Consider the following 21728-nt stretch of genomic DNA (forward strand, 5'->3'; position numbering starts at 1 on the left):
CGCAAGGGGTGGCGACGTGCGCAGCAGTGCAAATGGCTGCGCAAAACGCCACGAAGCCGCAATTCCTCGCGTTCCACTGAGCCGAGTGGTTCCGAATCCTTTGCAAAAGAAGAGCAGATTGCTTGCCTGGAACACCGCCGGGAACAGAAGTGGCGGTGTGGCCGGGGCCGGCGGGCCAATGCCACGGACGACGATTGTACCACAGAGCCAAGTACAAACACAAGGCCCGGTGATTACAGGACGCCACACCGGCTGAACTGTTTTTATAAGTATACTTCAATCACAATCATCTGGTGGGCTAGTTGGTTGATCATATTGTTGAATTAACAGCGCAAATACGACAAGGAAGGAGAGACAAGGGAGACAGGATAGAGCACTGAACTAACAACTGACGTTTATTGAAAAGAAGAGGAAAAAGAACCGAAGACTGCTTTTAAAACATGCATAATAAAAACCCGCAAAAACATACGCTATAGCTCGAGTTGCCTGAAAAGGAATTGCTCAGAATACCAAGCTTTAAGCTGCTCGCTTAAATGACTTGTTGAAAACGATTGAGTCCTGGGACGACGTGAATAGAAACTCCAATAGAAAAAAGAAAGAGGAAGTTTATGTTTAAAATATTCGCAGATGCTAAGGATCGTTAAAGATCGCGACTTAAAAAGTAAAGTTCTTTTGGTGACAAGGCCACGGACGGCGCGCTTACGCAGGCATCCCCACCAGACAGAATAACCTGTGCCTTGTAGAGCTCGCGAGTTCGTCGTTCCCCGAAACGTTTCAGGATTTTTGTTTTCCTGAACAAGGCGGAGCACTGGCAGTCCCTGACATGTATGGCAAAGTGGCCTGCTGGCGATGACTTTAGTGACACGGCATGTTCTCTTAGACGATCGTTGACACACCTTCCTGTCTGACCCACATACACTTTCCCACAAGTAAACGGTATTTCGTATTTGACTGCACATTGACATTCGACATATCTTTGTTGATGTTGAACTCCACACACACCCTGTTGCTGCTGCTTGTTAATTTTCGGACACAACTTCTTTAGTTTGTCTGGTGCAGACAACACGACTTTGATGTTAAACTTCGATGCAATCTTCTTAAGGTTGTGGAAAATGCGGTGAATGTAAGGAAGCACCGCCGGTCCGATATTTGTGTCCCTTTGTATCGTCTGTCATCCCCGTGAGGTGATAATAGACTCGGCGACGTCATACAAGATGGAACTTGGATAGCCAGAGTCTTGAAGACTCTGCACTTGATCATGAAAGCTTTCCCTCGCTGAATGTACACAGGATCACTTGATCATGAAAGCTTTCCCTCGCTGAATGTACACAGGATTTCTTTAGCGCCGCATTTAGGGAGTTTTTTACAATTCCTCTCTTAATAATCTTCAAATGTGCCGAATCGTATTGCAGGAGGCCTTTCTTTGACTTTGGGGCATACTTCCAACAAGTATGATGTTCAAAGAAAGACAGTCGTAGATCCAAGAATTGAAGGACGGTGTTAACTGGTAACTCACGTGTGAACCTGAGCCCTTGTCCTTTTTCGAAGAAGGTGGATTGTATGGTGTCAAATATTTGTAATTCATTGTCTGCCGGACGTTGTGTGAGGAGAACCAGGTAGTCGTCCACGTACCTGAAAATACTGGAAACTTGGCCGATGGGAAGGGCATTAGCTATTGCTCGATCACACTGCAATAGAAAAATATCGCAGAGGACCGGAGCCACGCTCGACCCTATACAAATACCTTTCTTTTGCAAGTAAGTCTTGCCCTCAGACGCAACGATCGTGGCAGAAAGGTAGAATTGCAAAAGTTTTAGAAATGATTCTTCCGAAATTCCACATTCTTTTTGAAAGGACGTGGTTCCCTTTGCCTCAATAGACTCTTTGATGGCTGCAAATAATTTTGAATCTGGGATCGAATAAAACAGGTCTTCCATATCGAGCGAAAATCCGTACCTGACTGTCGATGTATCCTGCTGAAGGTACTGTATAACCTCCTCGGAGTTTGGTATCGGAAATGGATCATTCAGTACGAGGTTAGACAGGTGACTGAGTAAGAAGCGTGACATGAACCCTTGCCATGAACCAGGGCCGTACCCAGAAAAAAATTTCGGGGGGGGTTTTCGGGGACAACGGCGGACATTTTGAAAGTGTCTATTGTCTTATTTTCGCCTATGAATCATGTGCATCGGTGGTATATAATGGAGAGTTGCAGCAAACCGGAGAACCGGTCCCGGTTTGATATCCGGTAGCCGACCGGCGCCACTGCGCGTGCGCAGAGGTGGAGATTAAAATCGGCTGGCTGCAAGTGCACCGACCAGGGCCGCACCCAGAAAAAAATTTCGGGGGGGGTCAGAACCCCCTATCCCCCCCCCTGGTTACGGCCCTGCCATGAACCCTTTTCAGTGACAACGACCCGAAAAGGACAACCGTCGTTTTGGGTTTTGGTTGTGAAAAACATGTCTAAATGATCTTTTTTGGTAGTCGATATCAACTTCATTTGCATCAACTCAAGCCTGGTGCACAGTTGGAGTGCCATGGCCTTCACCTTTTTGGTTTTGACTTCTAGATGGTTAAAGTTCTTGTCTATGGCTACTCCTGCCTTTTCCAGGTAGTTTGTTCTCGATATAACCACAAAGCCCCCTTCCTTATCAGACACCAGCAGGTGTAAGTCGTTTGCGAAGAGGTATTCAACTAAACGAGACATGTTCATCTTTCTTTGACTTGTTGAATGGCTTTCAGCATGGATTTCGCAAGGATTTGTCTACTGTCACTCAGCTTGTTGAAGTTGTGCATGATTTTTCCGAGATTTTGAACCGCAGGGGTCAAGTTGACGTAATATTTTTAGACTTAAGAAGGCGTTCGATAAGGTTAACCATAGGAAGTTATTGATCAAGTTAAAATCTATTTTAAAGAATCCCGTATTAATCAGATGGTTAGAGATGTTTTTATATGAACGGAGGGAATTCGTAGAAATCAAAGATAAGCACTCCGATATGAGTGATGTCAAGTCGGGAGTCGCCCAGGGTACAGTCCTCGGACCGCTATTCTTCCTAATATTTGTAAACGACATAGTTAAAAACCTTACCGTCCAGGCTAGATTATTCGCCGATGACTGCATATTGTATACAGAAATTAAGACGCCCATGGACCAACTTAACCTAAATACATGTGTTGTGCGCATTGGTGAATGGTGCAGTACATAGCAAATGTCGTTAAATTTTGAAAAAACCGTTTGCATGACAGTTACTCACAAAACTAAACCCAGTGTGTTTGCATATGAGCTAGAAGGAAACCCGATTGAAAGGGTTAGCAAATACAAATATCTGGGTGTGACCTTTTCTCACGATCTATGCTGGGGAACGCACATAGATAATGTTGTTAAACAAGTGAACGCCAAATTATGGTAGCTAAGACGGTCCCTAAAACTGAGTTCAGTCAACACAAAACTTTTGGCATATAAAACGCTTGTCAGGCCGGTTATGGAATATGCATGCGAAATCTGGGACCCCACACTAAGCAAGATGCCCTTAAATTAGAAAGAGTGCAGAGGCTCGCTTTGCGCTTTATATTTTCTAAATATCGTCGATTAGATTCACCAACGGCTTTGTACTCGAGAGCCAAATTTTCGCTACTAAATACTAGGCGTAAATAGAAAAGGTTAAAATGTCTTTACATGATTCTTAATGATTATCTACAGATAGACAAGACAGCTTACTTAATTCCCGATGCGTCTAGAATTACACGTAACCAACATAGTCATGCCCTTCACCAGCCCTGCTGCTTCAAAGACTGTTTTAAGTATTCTTTTTTTCCCCTAACGATAAGCGAGTGGAACTCTCTCCCAGAACAAGCAGTATCGTGTCAATCGCTGGAATCTTTTTGTTTGTATCTTGCATTTGATGACGTGGGCAGCAATCCTTGAAATTGCATGTTTATTTAATTACTTTTCTCTCGTTTTGTCGTGTCATGATTTCCTGCCAGCGTCATTCTTCCACTGTTGTACTGATTTTACATTTTTCCCCAGCGCCGAATGATTCTTCTGTAATATATTTTTAGGACAGGTTTGCAACAAATGCAGTTGTCAAGTTTTTGTTGTGTTCTTTTTATTTTTTTCCTTCAGTGTTTTTCAAGTTTTTGTTCATGCCCTCCCTATCACATAGTACCATGTAGTGACTGATAGTATTTTGAAATAAATAAAAAAAAAAATTAAAAAAAGACTAGGTGGTGTATATCCTCCCCTCTGTACCCTCCCATCCTCCTCAAGAGCTGTGCTCTAACTCGACACTACGGAGAATTGTAAATGTCTCATTTTTTTCTTGCGCTGTTTGCACCCACTACGAATTTTCAAATTCAAATTTCATGGTGCGGCATCAATTCTCCAAATAATATATGCCCTTCAAGGATGTCTTAAAAGGTTAATCAAAACCTGTTAGTCGATTAGCAAACTAATTAACCCATTTTGCTTCATTTCCAGTAACCTACATTGCCGCCAACTTTGCACACAAGGGCCTAATGCAAGGTTTTTTTTTTTTAAAGATTCTGGACCCACTAGAAAAAACATTCTGTGTGTAAAGTGCATTCAGCACCTACCGTATTTACTCGCATAATGAAGGCACTTGCATAATGAACGCACCCTCACAATGGGTACCAATATTTGGACTTCCTTTCCCTTCCCGTAATGAACGCACCTCCAATTTTCGGCTCGGCGAGTCTCAAAATGCGTCCAACTCACCAAGCCAATTTTGTTTTGTCGCTGAGCGGTCGAGCCAAGTCAAGCCAAGCCAAGCCGCTCTCGTAATGGCTGTAAGTGCATAGTTGTGGAAGTAATCAACTGTAAAACCGAGCAGCGCGCACACTTGGCGAAGCTTGGGTCGAGGAATTGCCCAGCCCCGGACATTTTCCGCTTATCAAATGCATTGATGCCAACAAACACACCGTTGTCTGTGGTCTGCTTTTGGACAGTGAAGTCGTGAAGATGGTTAGGCCTAAGTACAGATGCGTTGCTCTCCGTGCTGAGCGAGCTTCGTAGGGCTCTTTTCCTTTGACAAAAGGAACTTTGAAAGTGCCTTAAAGAGGTTCGCAATTTATAAAGCATGGTTATTGCGGCACGCCCCCGACCTGCTGTGGGTGTGCCTCCATCAGTGGAGACGTGCCTGCATGAAGTGTGTAAATGCAAAAATTTTACCCGGCGTAATGAAGGCGTCCTCCAAATATGTGTCACTTTTTCGGGAGGAAAAGTGTGTTCATTATGCGAGTAAATATAGTACTTGTTAACTCCGATATATTTGGGTGACAGCATTTGGGCCTTGAGAGTGTTGAGGATGGCAAATTTGACGTCCTCGCAGGACTGTCCCAGTTGATGACCCACGACTGGCCAGAGCTGGCAAGCATGTTGCTCGGTATTCCAACGGTACACGTGGCCTCTGTCAACCTCGAGTACAAGGGCAAGGTTTTGCCTCAGCAGGTGAGTGGTTGGTTCATTTGCACAACTTTTGTGCCAAAGTTTTTATAAAGCAGAATGTTGCATCAAAGTCTCTCGTCGGGAGGCTGTTTCACGGTGTTGGCCGTATTGTGCTCGTTTTACCAGGCAAGCAGCATGTTGTCAAAAACAAACGGAGCATGCTCACATTTGTCGCAGGTGGCTTTGGTGCTGGGAGGGGGCGAGCAAAGCAGCGATACCCTGGCCCTTTCGCCGATAATAGTCACGGTCGAGGCGAGATGCGTTCGGCCGATCGCGATTGTACCAAAGGTCATGTGATTGCACACCATTGCCACCTGCTCTTTCTCACCTTCGGTGGTCCGTTCCCTGGGCGCTCTAAGCCTCTGCATGCAAGAATGGGGCGGCCGAAGCGTACACCGGAGCGAGTGGCAACTACTTGGCAGACTAAACATGCCCGTGAGAGGCCGTCGTCGACACGTTGGCACCGACGGTATCGGATCGGATGTTAGGATAGAACGCACTCGACGTCGAGATTGTGCCGTGTGGGAAAGTGAGGCGGCACGTAGAGGAGAAAGTTACCGAGCGAAGAAAGGACACGCTGGTGCGACCGTGCAACTTGTGCAGCGCGTCTGCGAGAACGTGTTCGATGCCAGCTGTTTCGTGTGCGATCGGTTGTGGTTTACACGAGACACCACACGGCGCAACATTGACGGAATTTCCGTTCAATCGCGAAGCAATACAATAAAAATGACGCACCAGGTGATGCTATCGATTTGCATCACGTCGCGCGATTGCCGGTGCAATTTTTGATAGGAAATAATTTTATGCTCCTCGTAGTGCGAGTGTTTTGCGGAGCGAGTGTTGGCATTGGAAATTCTTGCAATGCTGCCAATCTCTGCTAGTTTTGTGCTGGAGAGTAACTGTGGGTTCCCATTGCAGGCTCCTGGATTTCTCGTGCCATCTCGGGAGGTGCCTCACGTGCTTAGCGTATTGTTTGACTCGTGCTGCTTTCCCGAACATGACGGGCAGTACGACGTCAAGACTCGGATAACCGTGAGTAGTGCTGTGGCTCTTCTCATGAAATGTACGGCTTCATTGTCTTTTCCTACTCTATTCCATCTTCACATGGGGATTGTTTGTTCACCATTTACCTTTAGAGTGTATAATTGTTTGTTGGAAATGCCTCATTTTATTTAATGATATTTTTTATTAGTGAGGTACAAAAATACAGCTTAAAAAATATTTACTGGTTGCGCTACTGCCTCACTAAAGGATAGTACAGCTACGTTTGAATGAGGGGATAATTCCAACGACCCGCAGTTCTTCTGTTGGTGTTGAGGATCCTAGAGGTATTATGTCGGGGTTATATGTTTGACTTGTTTCCCCGAAGATGCCTTAGAAATATGAGATGTAAGAAATAAGATTGCGGCAAGCCAAAGGAGAGTAGGCATATGTGCAGTGAACAATACTGAATGTTTTTACAGTGGCATAATCAGAGTTATAGTGCGGTCGGCGCCTTAAATCTGACAACAAAGAGGGAAGGCCATTATGCAAGGATGTGAAAGATTAGATTGCCAAATAAAAAGCAACAAGAAAAAACAAGTGCAATTTGTAATTATTTTAATACTTGATGAGCTCAGTGCTATTATAGTGTGTGTCTTAGACACATTACACTTGAACCTCTTTATAACGAACACTTATATACCGAATTATCGGATATAGCAAACTAATCACGAAGTTTGGTTGATCATGCTTTATTTGGATGGGAGTTCTGGTTCTATAATGAAACCGAAACCGTGAGATCTGACGCGCTACCGGTTATAGCGAAGCAATTCCTGCTTTTCTTGCATCGCAAAGTACTATGAAAGTTATTAAGGAGTAGAAAAAACAATACAAAGAGTATTTTCAAAACGATAAATTCCGAAAGTTTAGATCGCCCAATGTGCAAAAAGTTGCGCTCGGGAGGTAGCGCCACCTATGAACCGAGCAGATAATGGCGGGGGCGCATCTGCTGGACTCAATGTGTGGCATCAAGAACCAGTGCAGAGTGGCGTGTCTGGCACACCACGTCAATCGCAGCAGAGCTGCAAATGGCGACAAAGCGGAAAGCTGTTTCTCTGGAAAAAAAAAGTGACGGTTTTGAGGGCAGTGGACAGCGGTCGGAAGAAAAAAGACATCGCTGTGGACTTTGAGCTTGGACCAAGCGCGATATCTGCCATCCTGAGTGCAAGGAAGAAGATTGAAATCCGCTATGCAAACAACACCTTTAAAATTGACCGAAAGGTCTTAGGCCTTGCCTCTACCCGGACATTGGAGAGGCTCTGTTCTCATAGTTTAAAGGGGTACTCCGGCAATTTTTTGAGCTACCTCAACTAACTATATTTTCTGACTCCCTGGCCTTTGTCCTTTCCGGTATGCTATTTAGTATCGTGAAATTCATAATAGTTATTGTGAAATTGGCAAATGAAGACGATGCAAAAACCAACATCTAAATATACTCGCACTTTGCAGTGCCGGGACGTCAGTGGTGGGCAGGCCTGCCAGTCGAGCAAGCAGTCTAGAAAATAATAGAATATGCCAATCATTTGTTCCGTGCTGGTGCGCGGGTACTGCAGCGAGCCTCCAAAGCAAGAATTTGACACCATGAAACTGCTTGGAATCAGTTGGGAACAAATTCTACAGTCCAAAGAGTGAACCCCTGCCCTCCACTGACGTCACTTTTTCGTTGTTGCCAGTAGAGACATGGTGACGACCAAAATTGTAAATTCAGTAACTTCGCGGAAAAAAAAATATTTTTACCTAATATTGGGGGTACTATTTTAGCAGTGTTTCTTGGCAAGTTTAGCGAAATTTTAAGCAAATCAGGGACCGTGAAGAAATCGCCGGAGTACCCCTTTAAGGACGTAAAAGCGCGAAATCTGCCAGCATCTGGTCAGCTTCTTCAAACGAAAGCAATCATTCTGGCGTGTCTGTCAGGGCATGATGGCCTTAGTGCGAGCAGCGGTTGGCTCCAGTGCTTGTAGAGCCGCCATGAAGCCGTTTGCCACACATTGCCTGGCAAAGCCTCCGCCGTGAGCAGAGACATGCGAGAAGTGGCTGGAGAACTTCCGACCTCTACTTCAAGAGTGCGACAAGTGAAACGTGTACAACGTTGACGAGACCGGAGTGTTTTTCACTCCGGTTTCGTCGTTGCGGCCAACATGGGTGGCTCTGATGAAAGGCGGCTTATTGTCATCGAAAGTCTGCTCAACCCATTTGCCTCCGGAACGCTAGCAACTGCAGGGAGACTACTGCAGTGGTTCACTAAAAAGGCCTGGATGACGTCGAAGTTGTTCGAGGACTGGCTAGTGGCTTTTGACAAGGACATGGATGGGCAGCACAGGAAGGTTCTGCTGCTTTTGGATAACTGCTCCGTGCTCTAGGTGGCGACTTTACTGAAGGCAGTCCGCTTGATGTTCCTGCTACCGAACACACCTTCTGTCCTCCAGCGTTAGATAAAGGGATCTTCTGATCTCTGAAGTACTTTTATCGAAAGTGCTTGGTGACGCAGGTCGTCTTTGACATCAACCAGGGCCCGTTTGCTCGAAGCCAGTTAACTTTAACTGCGGCTAAAAGTTAACCGCCCTTCTCTACTAGGTACCGACAAGTACCTAGCCAAGTTTGACGAGGGCTGGATGAGCGATATCTCAGTGTTTAATTATGGGGTGGTAGCTGGTGTCACCTGCTGGTTGTAGCGAATATAACTGGCTTCCGTGGAAAAAGTTCCCGAAAAGGGGGGGGCCAAAAACGCGCGCTACCGGGTTTTCGCGATGCAGCACGGCATACATTTGAGCTTAAGAAACACTTTTTGCTGCTGGTTGTGCAGATACTGATTAAGGTAAAATTAAATTAACCCTTGCTTGGAAAACTTCTAAATGTTTGGCTGTCTGAAATGAAGAAGGCAAGCCTCGTTGATATTTCCTTCCAAGTTCGAAAGACGACGACGAAGTTCAGTCCTAGAAACGATGAGGGAGAAGTGAGCAATAAAGGCAGGCAGTACACCGGCAGCATGGTTGGCCAGCACGTAAGAGCTGTATATAACACCATCATAAATTGAAAACCGTGTAATTATCTCCAGTGAAAATAGACTTATTATTAAATTACCCAACCATCGAGGAAAACGCTGAAAGTGTAATTCTACGCTCCGTGCGTGCTGGCCTTCCCCGTATAAAAGATTCGAAGTAAATAACCAAAATAAAGCGCTCACGAACGAACGTGCAAGATGAAATTTGTTGTAGGCATTTGCTTTAGAAAAGTTACTACTGCTAAGGTCAGCACGTGCGGTGTGGGGAACACCAATAACTGCATTCTTCTTGATGCTTGGGTAATCTAGCAATAGGTTTATTGGGATGCTGTCTGCTTCTGCGTGCTATCAATACCCGGCCGACTGAGTCAAGGCAATCCACTTTCCAAAGACGTTGCCATGCTGACAATTATTGCATTCATTTAGGCTTAGGAATAACCAGAATCGAAAGGCTATCTAAATAACGCAGCGAGGTCGTTGCTCATGCTTTGCGATTTAAGTGAGGTAAGGCAAAGCGAAAGCGCACTGCACCATTCATTGCTGACTGACGCGCCCAATATTGCAGCTACTAGGACATATTAGCTCCAAAGCGAGCAGCGCTCGTTTGCCGGGGTACTGCCATTCTTCCCCGCCGTCCTTACTCTGCCGGTCACATGACCTGAAATTCCCCCCTCGTAGGGAAATGCGGTTAACTTTTAAGCACAGTTAAAGTTAACCGGCTTCGAGCAAACTGGCCCAGGGGAAATCCACAGCCATCAACATGAAGATGACGCTGGAAATGTTGTATGGGTCATGAAACGACGTGAGACAGTGGACAATAAGAAACTGTTTTGTGGACGCAGGCTTCGTTCCACTCGCTGATGAGGTTCAGCCCAAAGACCCGACAAAGCGACACAACGAGGCTACCTGGCATCGGTTGACACTGCTGAACGTCTCATTTAAGGATTTCGTTTCTGCCGACGACAGCTTGGTTGTGGCGCCCGAGCCTACCGATCAAGAAACTGGATCGTGTTGTGTTGCTCGGCGATGACAGCAGCAGCGACAGCGATGACAACGACAGCAAAGACGACACTGAAGAGCCGCTGGCAATTAGCGCAGATGCCGCAAGCATGGTCCGGAAGCTGCACAAGTATTTAGAGAAGCTCCCCACTGCCAAAACGGCTGAAGTGGTGAAGGTGCTCTCATGTATGGCCACTGTGGAGAACTTCATTCTTCAAAACGCTGTGAAGAATGTGGGGTCCCGTCAGCCCCCATCTGGTTGACAACCGGATGCCGGCGCCTGGGGACTCGTTTTCGGTCCCCTTCGTAGCGAGGACAGCGCCTTTGAGGTTTGGTTTCCGAGTGCCTCCTCCCTCGGGACCGATCTTGAAGACATTGGCGGTGTCGGCGGTGGACATCATAGGACCCCCCTCCCGGACAGCGTCGGCGCCCGAGGCCCTGCGCGTACTGCGGCAGAGCCAGACGGGGAGCTCCAGCGAGAGACCGCCCAAGATGGGAAAGAAGAGGCTCCGGCCGGTCTGGTACGCGGTGACGGCGGGAACAGCGGGGAAAGCTCGGACGACGAAAAATAGGAAAGGGACTCTTGCGCGGGAAACGGGCAACGACGGACGTACGCGCTGGTGGCGACCGCGCCACCGGCTCGGGCGATGGCCCGGTGACATGGTCCGGATTTAGACCCCGGATTCGATCCTCGACGGCGACGTCCATAGGACGTGGTGTAGACTAGCACCGCACGGACGATCGGCATGCAGCATACAGTGGCAGCGCAGCCCCTCCAGGTTTCCTCGATCACCGGTCCCGACCCCGAAACCCCCCAGCAGAATGTGAGTGGAATAAACCCCTTCTGCCGAGAGCTATGCGTTGCTGTGTCACGTTCATCCGGAGACAGGAGCCCGGGGAATCGGAAGAGAACCCTACAAAAGGCACCAGCCCAAAATCATATCTTCCTTCAAATAAATGAGATGATGGATTCAGCAAACGTCGTTTCTCGTGTTGCAAATTAATATTGTCATGTTCCGATCTATTTTTTTAATGTTGCTTAGTGATACATAAGGATCTCGAGTTCCATGATAGCTCGTTTTTATATCGTAGTTCTGCGCATGTTCTTGCACGGACTCGATTGCATGAGCGTTCGCATCGATTTTTGTGTGTACTTTTATAACGAATATCGCACATAGTGAACAAATTTCTGCTGGGAGTGCTAGTTCGTTTTAATGAGGTTCGATTGTATCTGCTTTTATACAATCTCTAAAGGTCACATGCAAAGAAAAACCCATGTAGTTTTAGAGATCAAGCAGACTGTCACTGCCCATTTTAAACTCGTAGTGTCTAGAGTACCGTCCGACGGCACTCCTGCAGAGCGTTCAAGTGCCGTCCGACGGTACTCCACTCACGCGTTCAAGTGCCGTCCAAAAGTCTCGTATAAAACGAGTTCTCAAAACGAGATTTACAAAGCGGAGTGTAGCTTAGAGGTAAGATGTCTGTCTCATAAGGGGTGATGTGAGGCTTTAGAGTGATTTTCTTTTTTATAAAAGAATACTTGTCATATTATACACTGGTATAACACATTTCACACCTATTCCAAATATGCAATCAGAAATTGAATATCTTTACTAGAACCTGAGTTATGGGAGATTGGTCTAATTTGATTAGGTCATTTATTACGGGTCGTTAGAGAAAAATTATTTGTATATTATCAACATTTTTAATGCAACTGCATTCACCAAGGTGTAATTTGTGCGGTGATGCTATTTTAGATCTTAACTGAGAGGGTTATGTTACTAAAAAACGATTGTAATTATAGTGTAAAAGAGATGCTTTCTCATTATTTAAGAAAGTAATTAATTGGATAGAACACTTAAAAGTTGGAAGACTATAAAAATAGCATCACCCCACAACTCCATTTTTCCCGATTAAAATGGCACCAAACGTGTTAATATTGTCCAAGACAAACCTCAGAAAATGCCTGTGAGCATCGGTACTTGTGAAAAAAGTGTGAAGAGAGAAAAAAGCCCTTGAAGTACGTGTATTTCTATTGAATGTTCGTAGAAAATTAAGACTTCATATTTAAAAATTAGATGCAGCAATAATATTTTGCACAGAGCTGGGTGGTTATGTCTAAATACCAGAAAAGCCATTTTCTCAAAAGTGAATTTTCCCAAACTTTTTACCATTTAAAGACTAGCCTCCCCCCTAAGCAAGTGATCCCTGGTTCCATCCCCAGTGCGGGCTTACTTTTTTGTTTTTGTTTTCTCGTACATTTTATTTTGCCGACGCATTTGGCGATATTTACATTTTTTTTTTTTTTTACGATTAACCCAGGAAAAAAACGAATGTTGCCGCCGAAATTTTGCTGAACGAATTGGTATGGGACTTTGCTTCTGGAGGTGCATGAGGTACAGTGGGGCTTGGTTTGCTGGCTGGACGCCGCAAAGCGGTGTGTACAACGGGGCCAAATGGGTCAATAGTTTTGTAGTTAGCAGCCGCATACTGTCGGCCGCGAAGCGGCGTGAACGCTGGCGGGGGGCTGGCTTAACACACTCCCCAGTGATACACGCGCCCTCCGACTCTCTTTCGGACGGCACTTGTGGGCGTGATTGGAGTGCCGTCGGACGGCACTGTAGACACAGCCTTTTAAATTTCATTGATATGTTTATTTTCTTAGTGAGTTTGCATACAGTTAGATCTACAGAAATCATATTGAGGTGAAAAAAGATGCCGAATCATTACATCAAATTTTGCGTTTCGACTCATAATAGCACAAGCTAGTAATCCTTGCGTATGAGTCAAAAATGTTAGTTGTAATGTTGGGAATAATTAACAGTCAGTCCTCTCAAGTCAGTTGTCTCCCTAACTCGTGCTTCTCCCGAAGTTAGAAGGTCAAGCGTGTACAGCCAGTGTCCAAAGTCGAGTAGATAGTAATTGTGTCTCGGCGTATGTTTAGATGGCGGGAAGTTACTCATTGTTTCTGGTGTCTCAGCTGCAGATGAGAAATTCAGCCAGTGCAGTACCACTGCTCGGCTGGGTCTTGAATGTGCATCGTGCAGTAGTGATTACACAAACACACGCCGGTACGGTGCTCATCCAGATCGAAACGGGCAGGGTGGGATATTGAAGCTAGGATATTTGGGTTCTGTAGCACTATCTTTTGCTCCATATGCTCAGAGCTGTGGTGTGTTAACATGCTCAGCCACCAACCCACCCCCCCCTCCCCACCCCCTTTCCTCCCCTCATTGTTAATAGAACAAAACTGACAGACACTAAAACAATTTTATTTTTTCCGCAATCGCCAGTGATTGACAGCGGCATTTAACCTTCCAGTGCCTACTTGGTGGCCGCTGGTTCAAGCAACAGTTTGGAGAAGTGGATGCGGTGGATTCGCGGACACTGCTCGAGTCAGCCCAGCTGGCGGCACAGACCTACTTGGGCATCAGCCAGTCGCCGGTCAGGCACAGCGTTGACCTGCTCAAGGTGCGGCCCGCATTTCGTCCTCTCGTTTACCTGCCTCGACGACGAGTTCCCCAGCGAGGACTGTTTTTACCGAACAGTCCAAACATCCCCTCGAAAATCACATGTAATAGTATAGGAGCGTTGTTTTTCCGTGTCAAACTCCCATGGCGGGGACAGTCGATATAGCAGCGAACACAGCACAGCCGCTCGCATGGGTGCCCGTCTGGGTACCCGTCGCTTCTCCTGCAGTCCGATTGCGCCTGTGGCGCGTACATAGCTCGCGTTGCCGTGCTGGCAAGCCGCCAAGCCAGCATTTGCGCACGGAGATGCGCAATAAAAAAGCAATTCTAAAGGAACAAAAAAATGTAAAAAAAAAAGAAAAGAAAAGGGGATGGCAAAAGCGAGGGGAAGGGCACGCACGCACGTAGGGAGGGCAGGGAGTGCTCACTGTTGGAACAGTAGCCTGCGCTCTTTCCCTGTACACTGCTGTGGCTGCGCGTCTTTGCGTCTTTGTCTTCGTCAAGTCGAGTGTGTTCTGTTGACAACAATGGTTGAGCAATTGCACTTTGAACCCCTTATCCTTGTTTGCCTTTTTCTTTCGCGGTTGTTGCTTTGCCAGTTTTTTTTTCTTTTTTTGCCTTTTTGCTGCCTTAATTTAGTGAGGTTTCTTTTTTGTTGCTTGCTTAACTTCTATAAAGTTTTTTTTTTATGCAGCGTGTTTTTTTTTTTTTTTCTGTTTTTTTAAAAATTATTTTTGTGCTTTGTTGGCGCTTTGTGGAGGTCGCGGCCAGGTGTGAATGATTGCAAACACCGTCACGTAAAGGTGGCGGTGTTTGTCATCTTCACCAACTAAGTTCTTCTGTATTTAGCTGCTCTTGGAGGCTCTATTTGGTAAGGTCCCGTTTGTCGCAGTCTTCGGTATTCGCAGAGACGTGCGGAAATTTCAATTGGAGCTTAAGTTAACATATCTATGTATATGAAATTATCGATATATCAAACTATTTTATGATCCCCTTTGAATTCAATATATCCGGGTTTGACCGTACGTCAATCTTTTGCCACGTGATCACGCTCTCGCCCATACCCACGCATCGAAAGCTGGATTAGAGGATGTAAGGCAGGGGCGGTTGATTGGCTCGGCGAACGCGTAGCTCTCGCCGCACTTTCGGCTTAGGGATGAACAAAGTACTGCTGAGCCACAAAGAATTTTCTTACGAATCGTTGCCACCGAGTGGTGCATTGCGTGGCTGGCTCTCTGGCCCATTGTGAGTGCCTGCGGCTTCCTGAGTACTATGATAACCAGGGTGTTGGACCAAAACTCTTTTCGGTTTGGTTCAGGTTATGGTGCAGATATTGAAGTTTGGTTCAGGTTCAGCTTCGGAGCGTAAAAAATAATGGTTCAGACCGGTTCATATGACGGTTCAAGGAAAAGTAAAAAAATTAACCAAAGTATTTGCACGCCTCTACTGACATGAAGTGCATTACTATGGTGTAAAATAAGTGTTCATTTATTACTTTTGTTTAATCCATGTGTCTATTAGAATGATCTGCAAAAATTCAAGACGGGTCAAGTCACTGGATACCAACCTTTTATTCACCGAACACAAAATTAAATATACCTACTGCAAAGGATTGCATGGGTGCCTCTTTAAGATTGTTACATGCACAAGCAATACTAATTTTACTGATGTGTGCGCTCTCCCTTGGCTGCGTAAAACGACCGGAGGAAAATGAAAAAGTACTTGACCACAACACTGGAAAAGGAGGCAGCAATTCCCAAGCTAACAGAAAGTTGCCCAACGCGAACGGAGGCGTAACTTAAAACAAGGCGCTCAGGCGTAAACTCAAACAGGACACTATTTATGGCTTTTTTTAAGCCCGCTTAGACGTAATAAAGGCAAGTTATTTAATGTGCTGATTTTTCGGATTTCTCTATTATTCAGGCGTTTTTTGGTCTTTGCGAAGTTAGAAAAATTGGTCTGCGACTGTATAGCTCGGTGTGCCGGGACTTTTCCTATTCCCAAAATTCCAAGGCATTTCTACCCTTGTTAATTTGGGGCACCTTTTCAAAGCCGTCCAGTAGGGTCAAAATCATTATCGCCGGTAAAGCGTTACTTTTCTTCAGTAATGCCTAACGTACTGGTTATGTTTTTGAAACAGTAACGAGTCACATACATTACTCATTTCGAGTAACAGTAACATAGTTACATTATTTGTTTCAAATTGTTTCCAGACTTTAAAAAATTACACTTAAATTTTTTTTGTGTGTTTCTAGGCGCCAAGTTATGTGAATTTCTGAGTTTATGGCATTTTTGGTGTTGTGAGCATTTAGGTGAAACTGTAAAAAATATAAGGTATGTTCAGTTTCTGTATGGACATAATCTTTCTTGAAATATGGCGCTTATGCATACCTCTCCTCTAATGTCAAGAAAGTAAAACATGTTGATTCATAATTTGAAAGAGGAATGTGCGTTATATTTTGCTGGTAATGATAACATGTTCCTTTTTTTGAGGCAACATATAGGTCAGTATTGCGTTCCTTTTATTTGCAAGTAACAAGTAACAAATTTCGTTACTTTTTCTCAATACGCCTACAACCTTGGTTTGAATCTCCCCAAACATCGAAAAATGGTCGCTAAGAATGGTCAGGCCAATTTTGTGGGAGTCAATAATAGCGGTTATTGGCCTTCGTTTTTGTAAAATATGCTTACAAAAATACAGTGTTGGGAAGTACTTTAAGGGGGGACACTACCTTGAATTGCACCTTTTTTTTTTTTTTGAAAAATGCATTATCAGAACTGCCGAGTTTGGGCATGTATGGATAACAAGGAACACTCTCACAAAGTCTTGTCAATGTGCACCGACAAACAATGGCAAAAATAATTATTCTTTATACGTTGGTGAGGCGTGCTGCACTGTGTTGCACTCGTCATCCACAAGTGAAAATAGCTGAAAGCACTGTCAGTATATCAGAAGAAGTTTGAGGAAGACATCACCTACACTGCTGGAAAGAATTTCTAACATTTAAGACGCAAAAAGAAACGTTTTAAAACGTCATCTTGAAACTTCAAGTGCATTTATCTCGGCTTCAGTTTTTGGCAGCAAATTCCACCTTATAAAACTATCGTTTTAGTAGGAAACTATTGAGAGACGTAATATTTGTGAATTATATGCCGAAATTTTATCGAGCCGGTTACTATGGAACTTAGATTTTGCATTTTCATGTTGGCATTAATGTGAAAAAATATTATAAATCTTTATTTTTGAAAATTACAATGTATGTGCAGAAGGCGTAGAAACGCTGACACTCCTACAGTTATTAGAATTAAACATTAAGTAAAAGAAAAATTAAGAATATATACAAGATGCGGCCCACACCCACGGCTATTCTGAAAGTAAGTGTACTCTGACTGATGTCTATTTGTGGTTTGACGAAGAGTTAGCTTCTGTGACATGTGCACTTTTCACAGAAGGAATGCATATATTGGTGAAGCACAAGGAGTACACCTCACATCCCCAGCAGAGTGATTTCTTTGTGTTCGACCTTGGTTTTGTCATGGCCTTGATTGCAGTTCCTTGATATTTAGCGTTTTTCTACGCCTTGTGGATAACATAAAACGTGCACGCCGGCTCAGGACGGCATTGGAAATTAAAGTGATGCTTACCAACAACCATCTGTTAAGCAACGCCTATAACTTCATTTGATGTGTCTCCAGAGCTCTTGAGGTCTAAAAATATGCCGCAATAGAGTTGAATTATGTAGATAATGCCATCTTTGTTACAAAGATTGAGGAAAGCAGCTAGCCATGTTAGACAAGTGTAGCTACTGCTCCCAGGACTATTTTTGACAGGTTCGAGCTTGTAATAAAGCTCAAACCTACATTGGAATTGAAACTACAGTTCTTTGGCTGTCCGTGAGATTGAGGAACATAATTCTCTGCACTAAATTTAATTTCTTGATGGAGCTTCGAAACCGTCGATCATTGATGGCCTATGGGTGCGGTCAGGAAAAAGTTAATGAACAGAAATCGAGACTTTTGTGTCATGTCGACGCTCATTCTTCCTGGTCTCTGGGTTGAACCCTCTCCAGCTTCTTTGCACCCTAAAATTTTTTTCGAGAGATCTGCTTTGTATTATTTGTATGCATTGCACATTCTCGGAGCATGTCATAAGCCTGTCCTTTGCTTCCCCTCAGGACTGCCTGCCCCAGTACCTAGTGGGCCATGTGCAGAAGCTTTCTGGAATCCAGCAGCACATTGCAGACCGAGGACTGAACCTGACCCCTCTGGGGGCCTCGTACCAGGGACTAGGGGTCAACGAATGCATCTACAATGCCCGCCTGGCGGTGGAAGGCTATCTAGCCAAGCTCAGGACCTAGTCACCTTCGGCGCTGTCATTGTATGGGACAGGCTCTGGTGGTGGTGGCCAGTGACATCTCCTCCACTCTTAGCGTTGCTTGCTTCTGGTCATGTGAAGGTCGATTTATCGAAAAGAAGGAAATTTTTAGAGCCGGTCGGGTTGTGTGAGAACTGCTTTGGGTGTTTGCAACAAGACATCAGATGATACACAGGGGAACAGAGCCTGGCCATGGCATGGTTGCTTTTTTATAATTATTGTTTATGAAGCTTGGAGCTCAACTGTGAGGTTTCTCCTGTTAAGCGTTGGCATTCAGTTCCGAGAAGGAGCTGCATTTTGAGCGAGTGCCTTTATTTATTTCTGGAAGGTTTAATTTTAAAGTTACTTAATGGACTATGTTCTTTTTCTGTTTTTTTTTCTTAAGGTTATTTTTGGCATCATCCATGTTTTGAAAGTTATGAACTTGGCATCATCCATGAAAATAGATGACGCCAAGTTTTGTATGAAACGTCGGGATGTACACTTTGCCATGTGGTTTTATTGCCAAAGGAGTGTGACTGGTGATATATATATAGCATAATTGCACCGTCTATATACAAAATAGGATTTTCTATTTGTTGCAATTTTGGTATTAAGGATTTTATGGAGATCACGGATTGCAGTGTCATACTCTGAAGCCTAGCATTTTTTGTGTAGTACAATAGGCCATTCATTCAATGCAGTGTTCAGCACGTTTTGCCATTCTAGGTGTTTTGGAGATTTTGGAATACAATGGTGTTTTCAAAAGAAAGTGCTGACTCATCTTGTATGTACCCTATAATATTGTAACTGCTATGAGTGAGAAAAAAGAGTGGAGAGATGCAGTAATACTGCCATGAAACAGATCTTAGAAAAAGTTGCAATAATGAGTGTGTCAGGTGACGAAAAAGGAAGAAGTAAGGCAGCCGAGAGCACTATGCGGTATGCTTTGAGCCGCTCACCATTTCAGTCGCTAAGATGCTGCGGTTAAACTTTTTACTAAGAATCAGCTCGAGTCTCTTAATTCACTGGCAAAGCACTCTTGCCCCCTTCACTTGTTCGTAAATGGTGCGCTCAATTTGATGGGAATACATACCTTTACGTACGGGGGCCAGTGCTCAAAGGGAACCTGATGCCCATCCCACCACGCAGCCGACAGCTACCAGCAAAAGGGGTTGCATAGCCGGGTTTGCCGACGCCTTGCTGCGAACAATGATGATCCCACTATTTAACAGTGATTATTGGTTCCCGAAAACACACTGCAGTCGGGTGAACCGTAGACATAAGGTGCCTGCAGTGCCCGTTGACCCCAAGGCCAGGGAAATCGCCTGTGCGTCATCGTCGGTCAGACGACCTAGTACCACGACTCGTCGCTGGCATACAATCTAGAACACACTGCAAACGGCCACCTACTCAAATAAGGGAGCGCCGACTGGCCAGCGCAATCCTTCATGGGTCTTCCCAAAAGTCGGAAAAACCTGGCGGAGGAGAGTTTGAGGGTTGGCTAGCGAGATGGCAACCTCTTCCACAGCACGAAATGGTACGCTCCGGCTAAAAGTCAAACAACCCTGGCAGTCGCACCTGTGGATTAGGGCCTACACAAGGGAAGGATGCAAGCAGTTCCTACAATCTGTATGTCGGTAGTAGGCACTCCTGCATTTGGCTATTCATCCCAATGCCCTGCTCTAAAGAAAAATGATATGCTTCATTTCACAATAAATTCAAATGCAGTTTAAGGATGGTGTAAAAACATGCTTGACTGAATTGGCTGGATGCTATATGTATGCAGAAAGTCAATGAATACCATCATGTTGCGCTTTTGGAGCTGCTTGATCGTCCCCATTGCTTCTTAGTGCCTGCTTCACTCTGATAAGTTATGCTGAAATTGATATAAGTTGCCTTACATTTTCATTCTTTCAGTACCTGATGAAGGCATACCGTATTTACTCGTAGAATGAACTTTTTCCCGAAAAATTGACACTTAATTGGGACTGTAGGGGCCCCATGCTTCGTCGTTTTCTATTTCCCTTTAAGCTTGCAGCACCATCGCCAAGCACAAACGGTGATGTGGTCGCGAGCACGCGTGATTAAAAATACATTCCATCCGAGACATCGGAGTTGCTTGACGTGTTATCTCCAAACTGGTGACCCGGACGTGATAGCCGCTTTGAGCTGCCGGTGTAAGCGTTCCACCATGCCATTAGCCGACGGGGTTTGCGGTGTTGCGACAGTACTCACGGTCGCGCTGGAATTGTTTGCGATTGACCCTTTAAGCTTGCAGCACCATTGCCAAGCACAGACGGTGATGTGGTCGCGAGCGCGCGTGATTGAAAAGACATTCCATCCGAGACATCGGAGTTGCTTGACGTGTTTTCTACAAACTGGTGACCCGGACGTGATAGCCGCTTTGAGCTGCCGGTGTAAGCGTTCCACCATGCCATTAGCCGACGGGGTTTGCGGTGTTGCGACAGTACTCAAGGTCGCGCTGGAATTGTTTGCGATTGACCCTTTAAAGGGGTACTCCACCGATTTTTTGAGCTACCTCAACTAACTATATTTTCTGACTCCCCGGCCTTTACTCTCTCCGGTATGCTATTTAGAATCGCGAAATTCATAATAGTTGTTGCGAAATCGGCAAATGAAAATGATGAAAAAACCAACATTCAAATATACGCGCGCTTTTCAGGGCCGTGACGTCAGTGGCAGGCAGGCTTGCCAGTCGAGCAAGCAGCCAAAAAATAGAATATGCCAATCATTTGTTCCGTGCTGGAGCGCGGGTACTGCAGCGAGCTTCCCAAGCATTCATTTGACACCATGAAACTGCTTCGAATCAGTTTAAAACGAAATCTACAGCCCAAAGAGTGAACCAATGCCTTCCACTGACGTCACTTTTTCATTGTTGCCAGTAGAGACTTTGAGCTTGAAAAACACGGTGAGGACCAAAACTGTAAATTCAATAACTTCGCGAAAAAACAATATTTTGACCTAATATTTGGAATACTATTTTCGCGATGTTTGTTGGTTAGTTTAGCAAAATTTCAAGCAAATCGGAGACAATGAAAAAATCGGTGGAGTAGCCCTTTAAGCTTGCGGCACCATCGCCAAGCACAAACGGTGATGTGGTCGCGAGCGCACGTGATTAAAAAGACATTCCATCCGAGACATCGGAGTCGCTTGACGTGTTTTCTACAATTACGCAGGGTAAAATTTTTGCATTTACACACTGCGCAAATGTCATTTTAGGTGCCAGTATGACATGGCAGGGTACTGTGACACGTCTCCATTGAATGAGGCGCACTAATGGCTGGTTCTGGGCACGCCACAGTATAACCATGCTCTATAAACTGCAAGCCTTTAGGGCGCTTTTGGCGTGCCTTTGGCCAAAGAGAAAGTGCCCTG

At 45.0% G+C, this 21728-nt stretch overlaps 1 protein-coding gene across 1 annotated transcript in view; it reads left to right on the forward strand.

Annotated features, from left to right (window-relative positions):
* Window positions 1–20065, forward strand: part of LOC8041996 (protoporphyrinogen oxidase) — a gene marked incomplete at its 5' end in the record, with an annotated part of 38836 nt that extends 18771 nt beyond the window's left edge. The window contains 4 exon segments of the mRNA XM_042290039.1: window positions 5349–5467; window positions 6383–6496; window positions 13827–13976; window positions 18151–20065. Coding sequence (XP_042145973.1) covers window positions 5349–5467; window positions 6383–6496; window positions 13827–13976; window positions 18151–18333 — 566 coding nt within the window.
* Between the last annotated feature and the right edge of the window lie 1663 nt (window positions 20066–21728).

Source organism: Ixodes scapularis, unplaced genomic scaffold (genome assembly GCF_016920785.2).
Source record: "Ixodes scapularis isolate PalLabHiFi unplaced genomic scaffold, ASM1692078v2 PGA_scaffold14__6_contigs__length_520768, whole genome shotgun sequence".
Classification (NCBI taxonomy): domain Eukaryota; kingdom Metazoa; phylum Arthropoda; class Arachnida; order Ixodida; family Ixodidae; genus Ixodes; species Ixodes scapularis.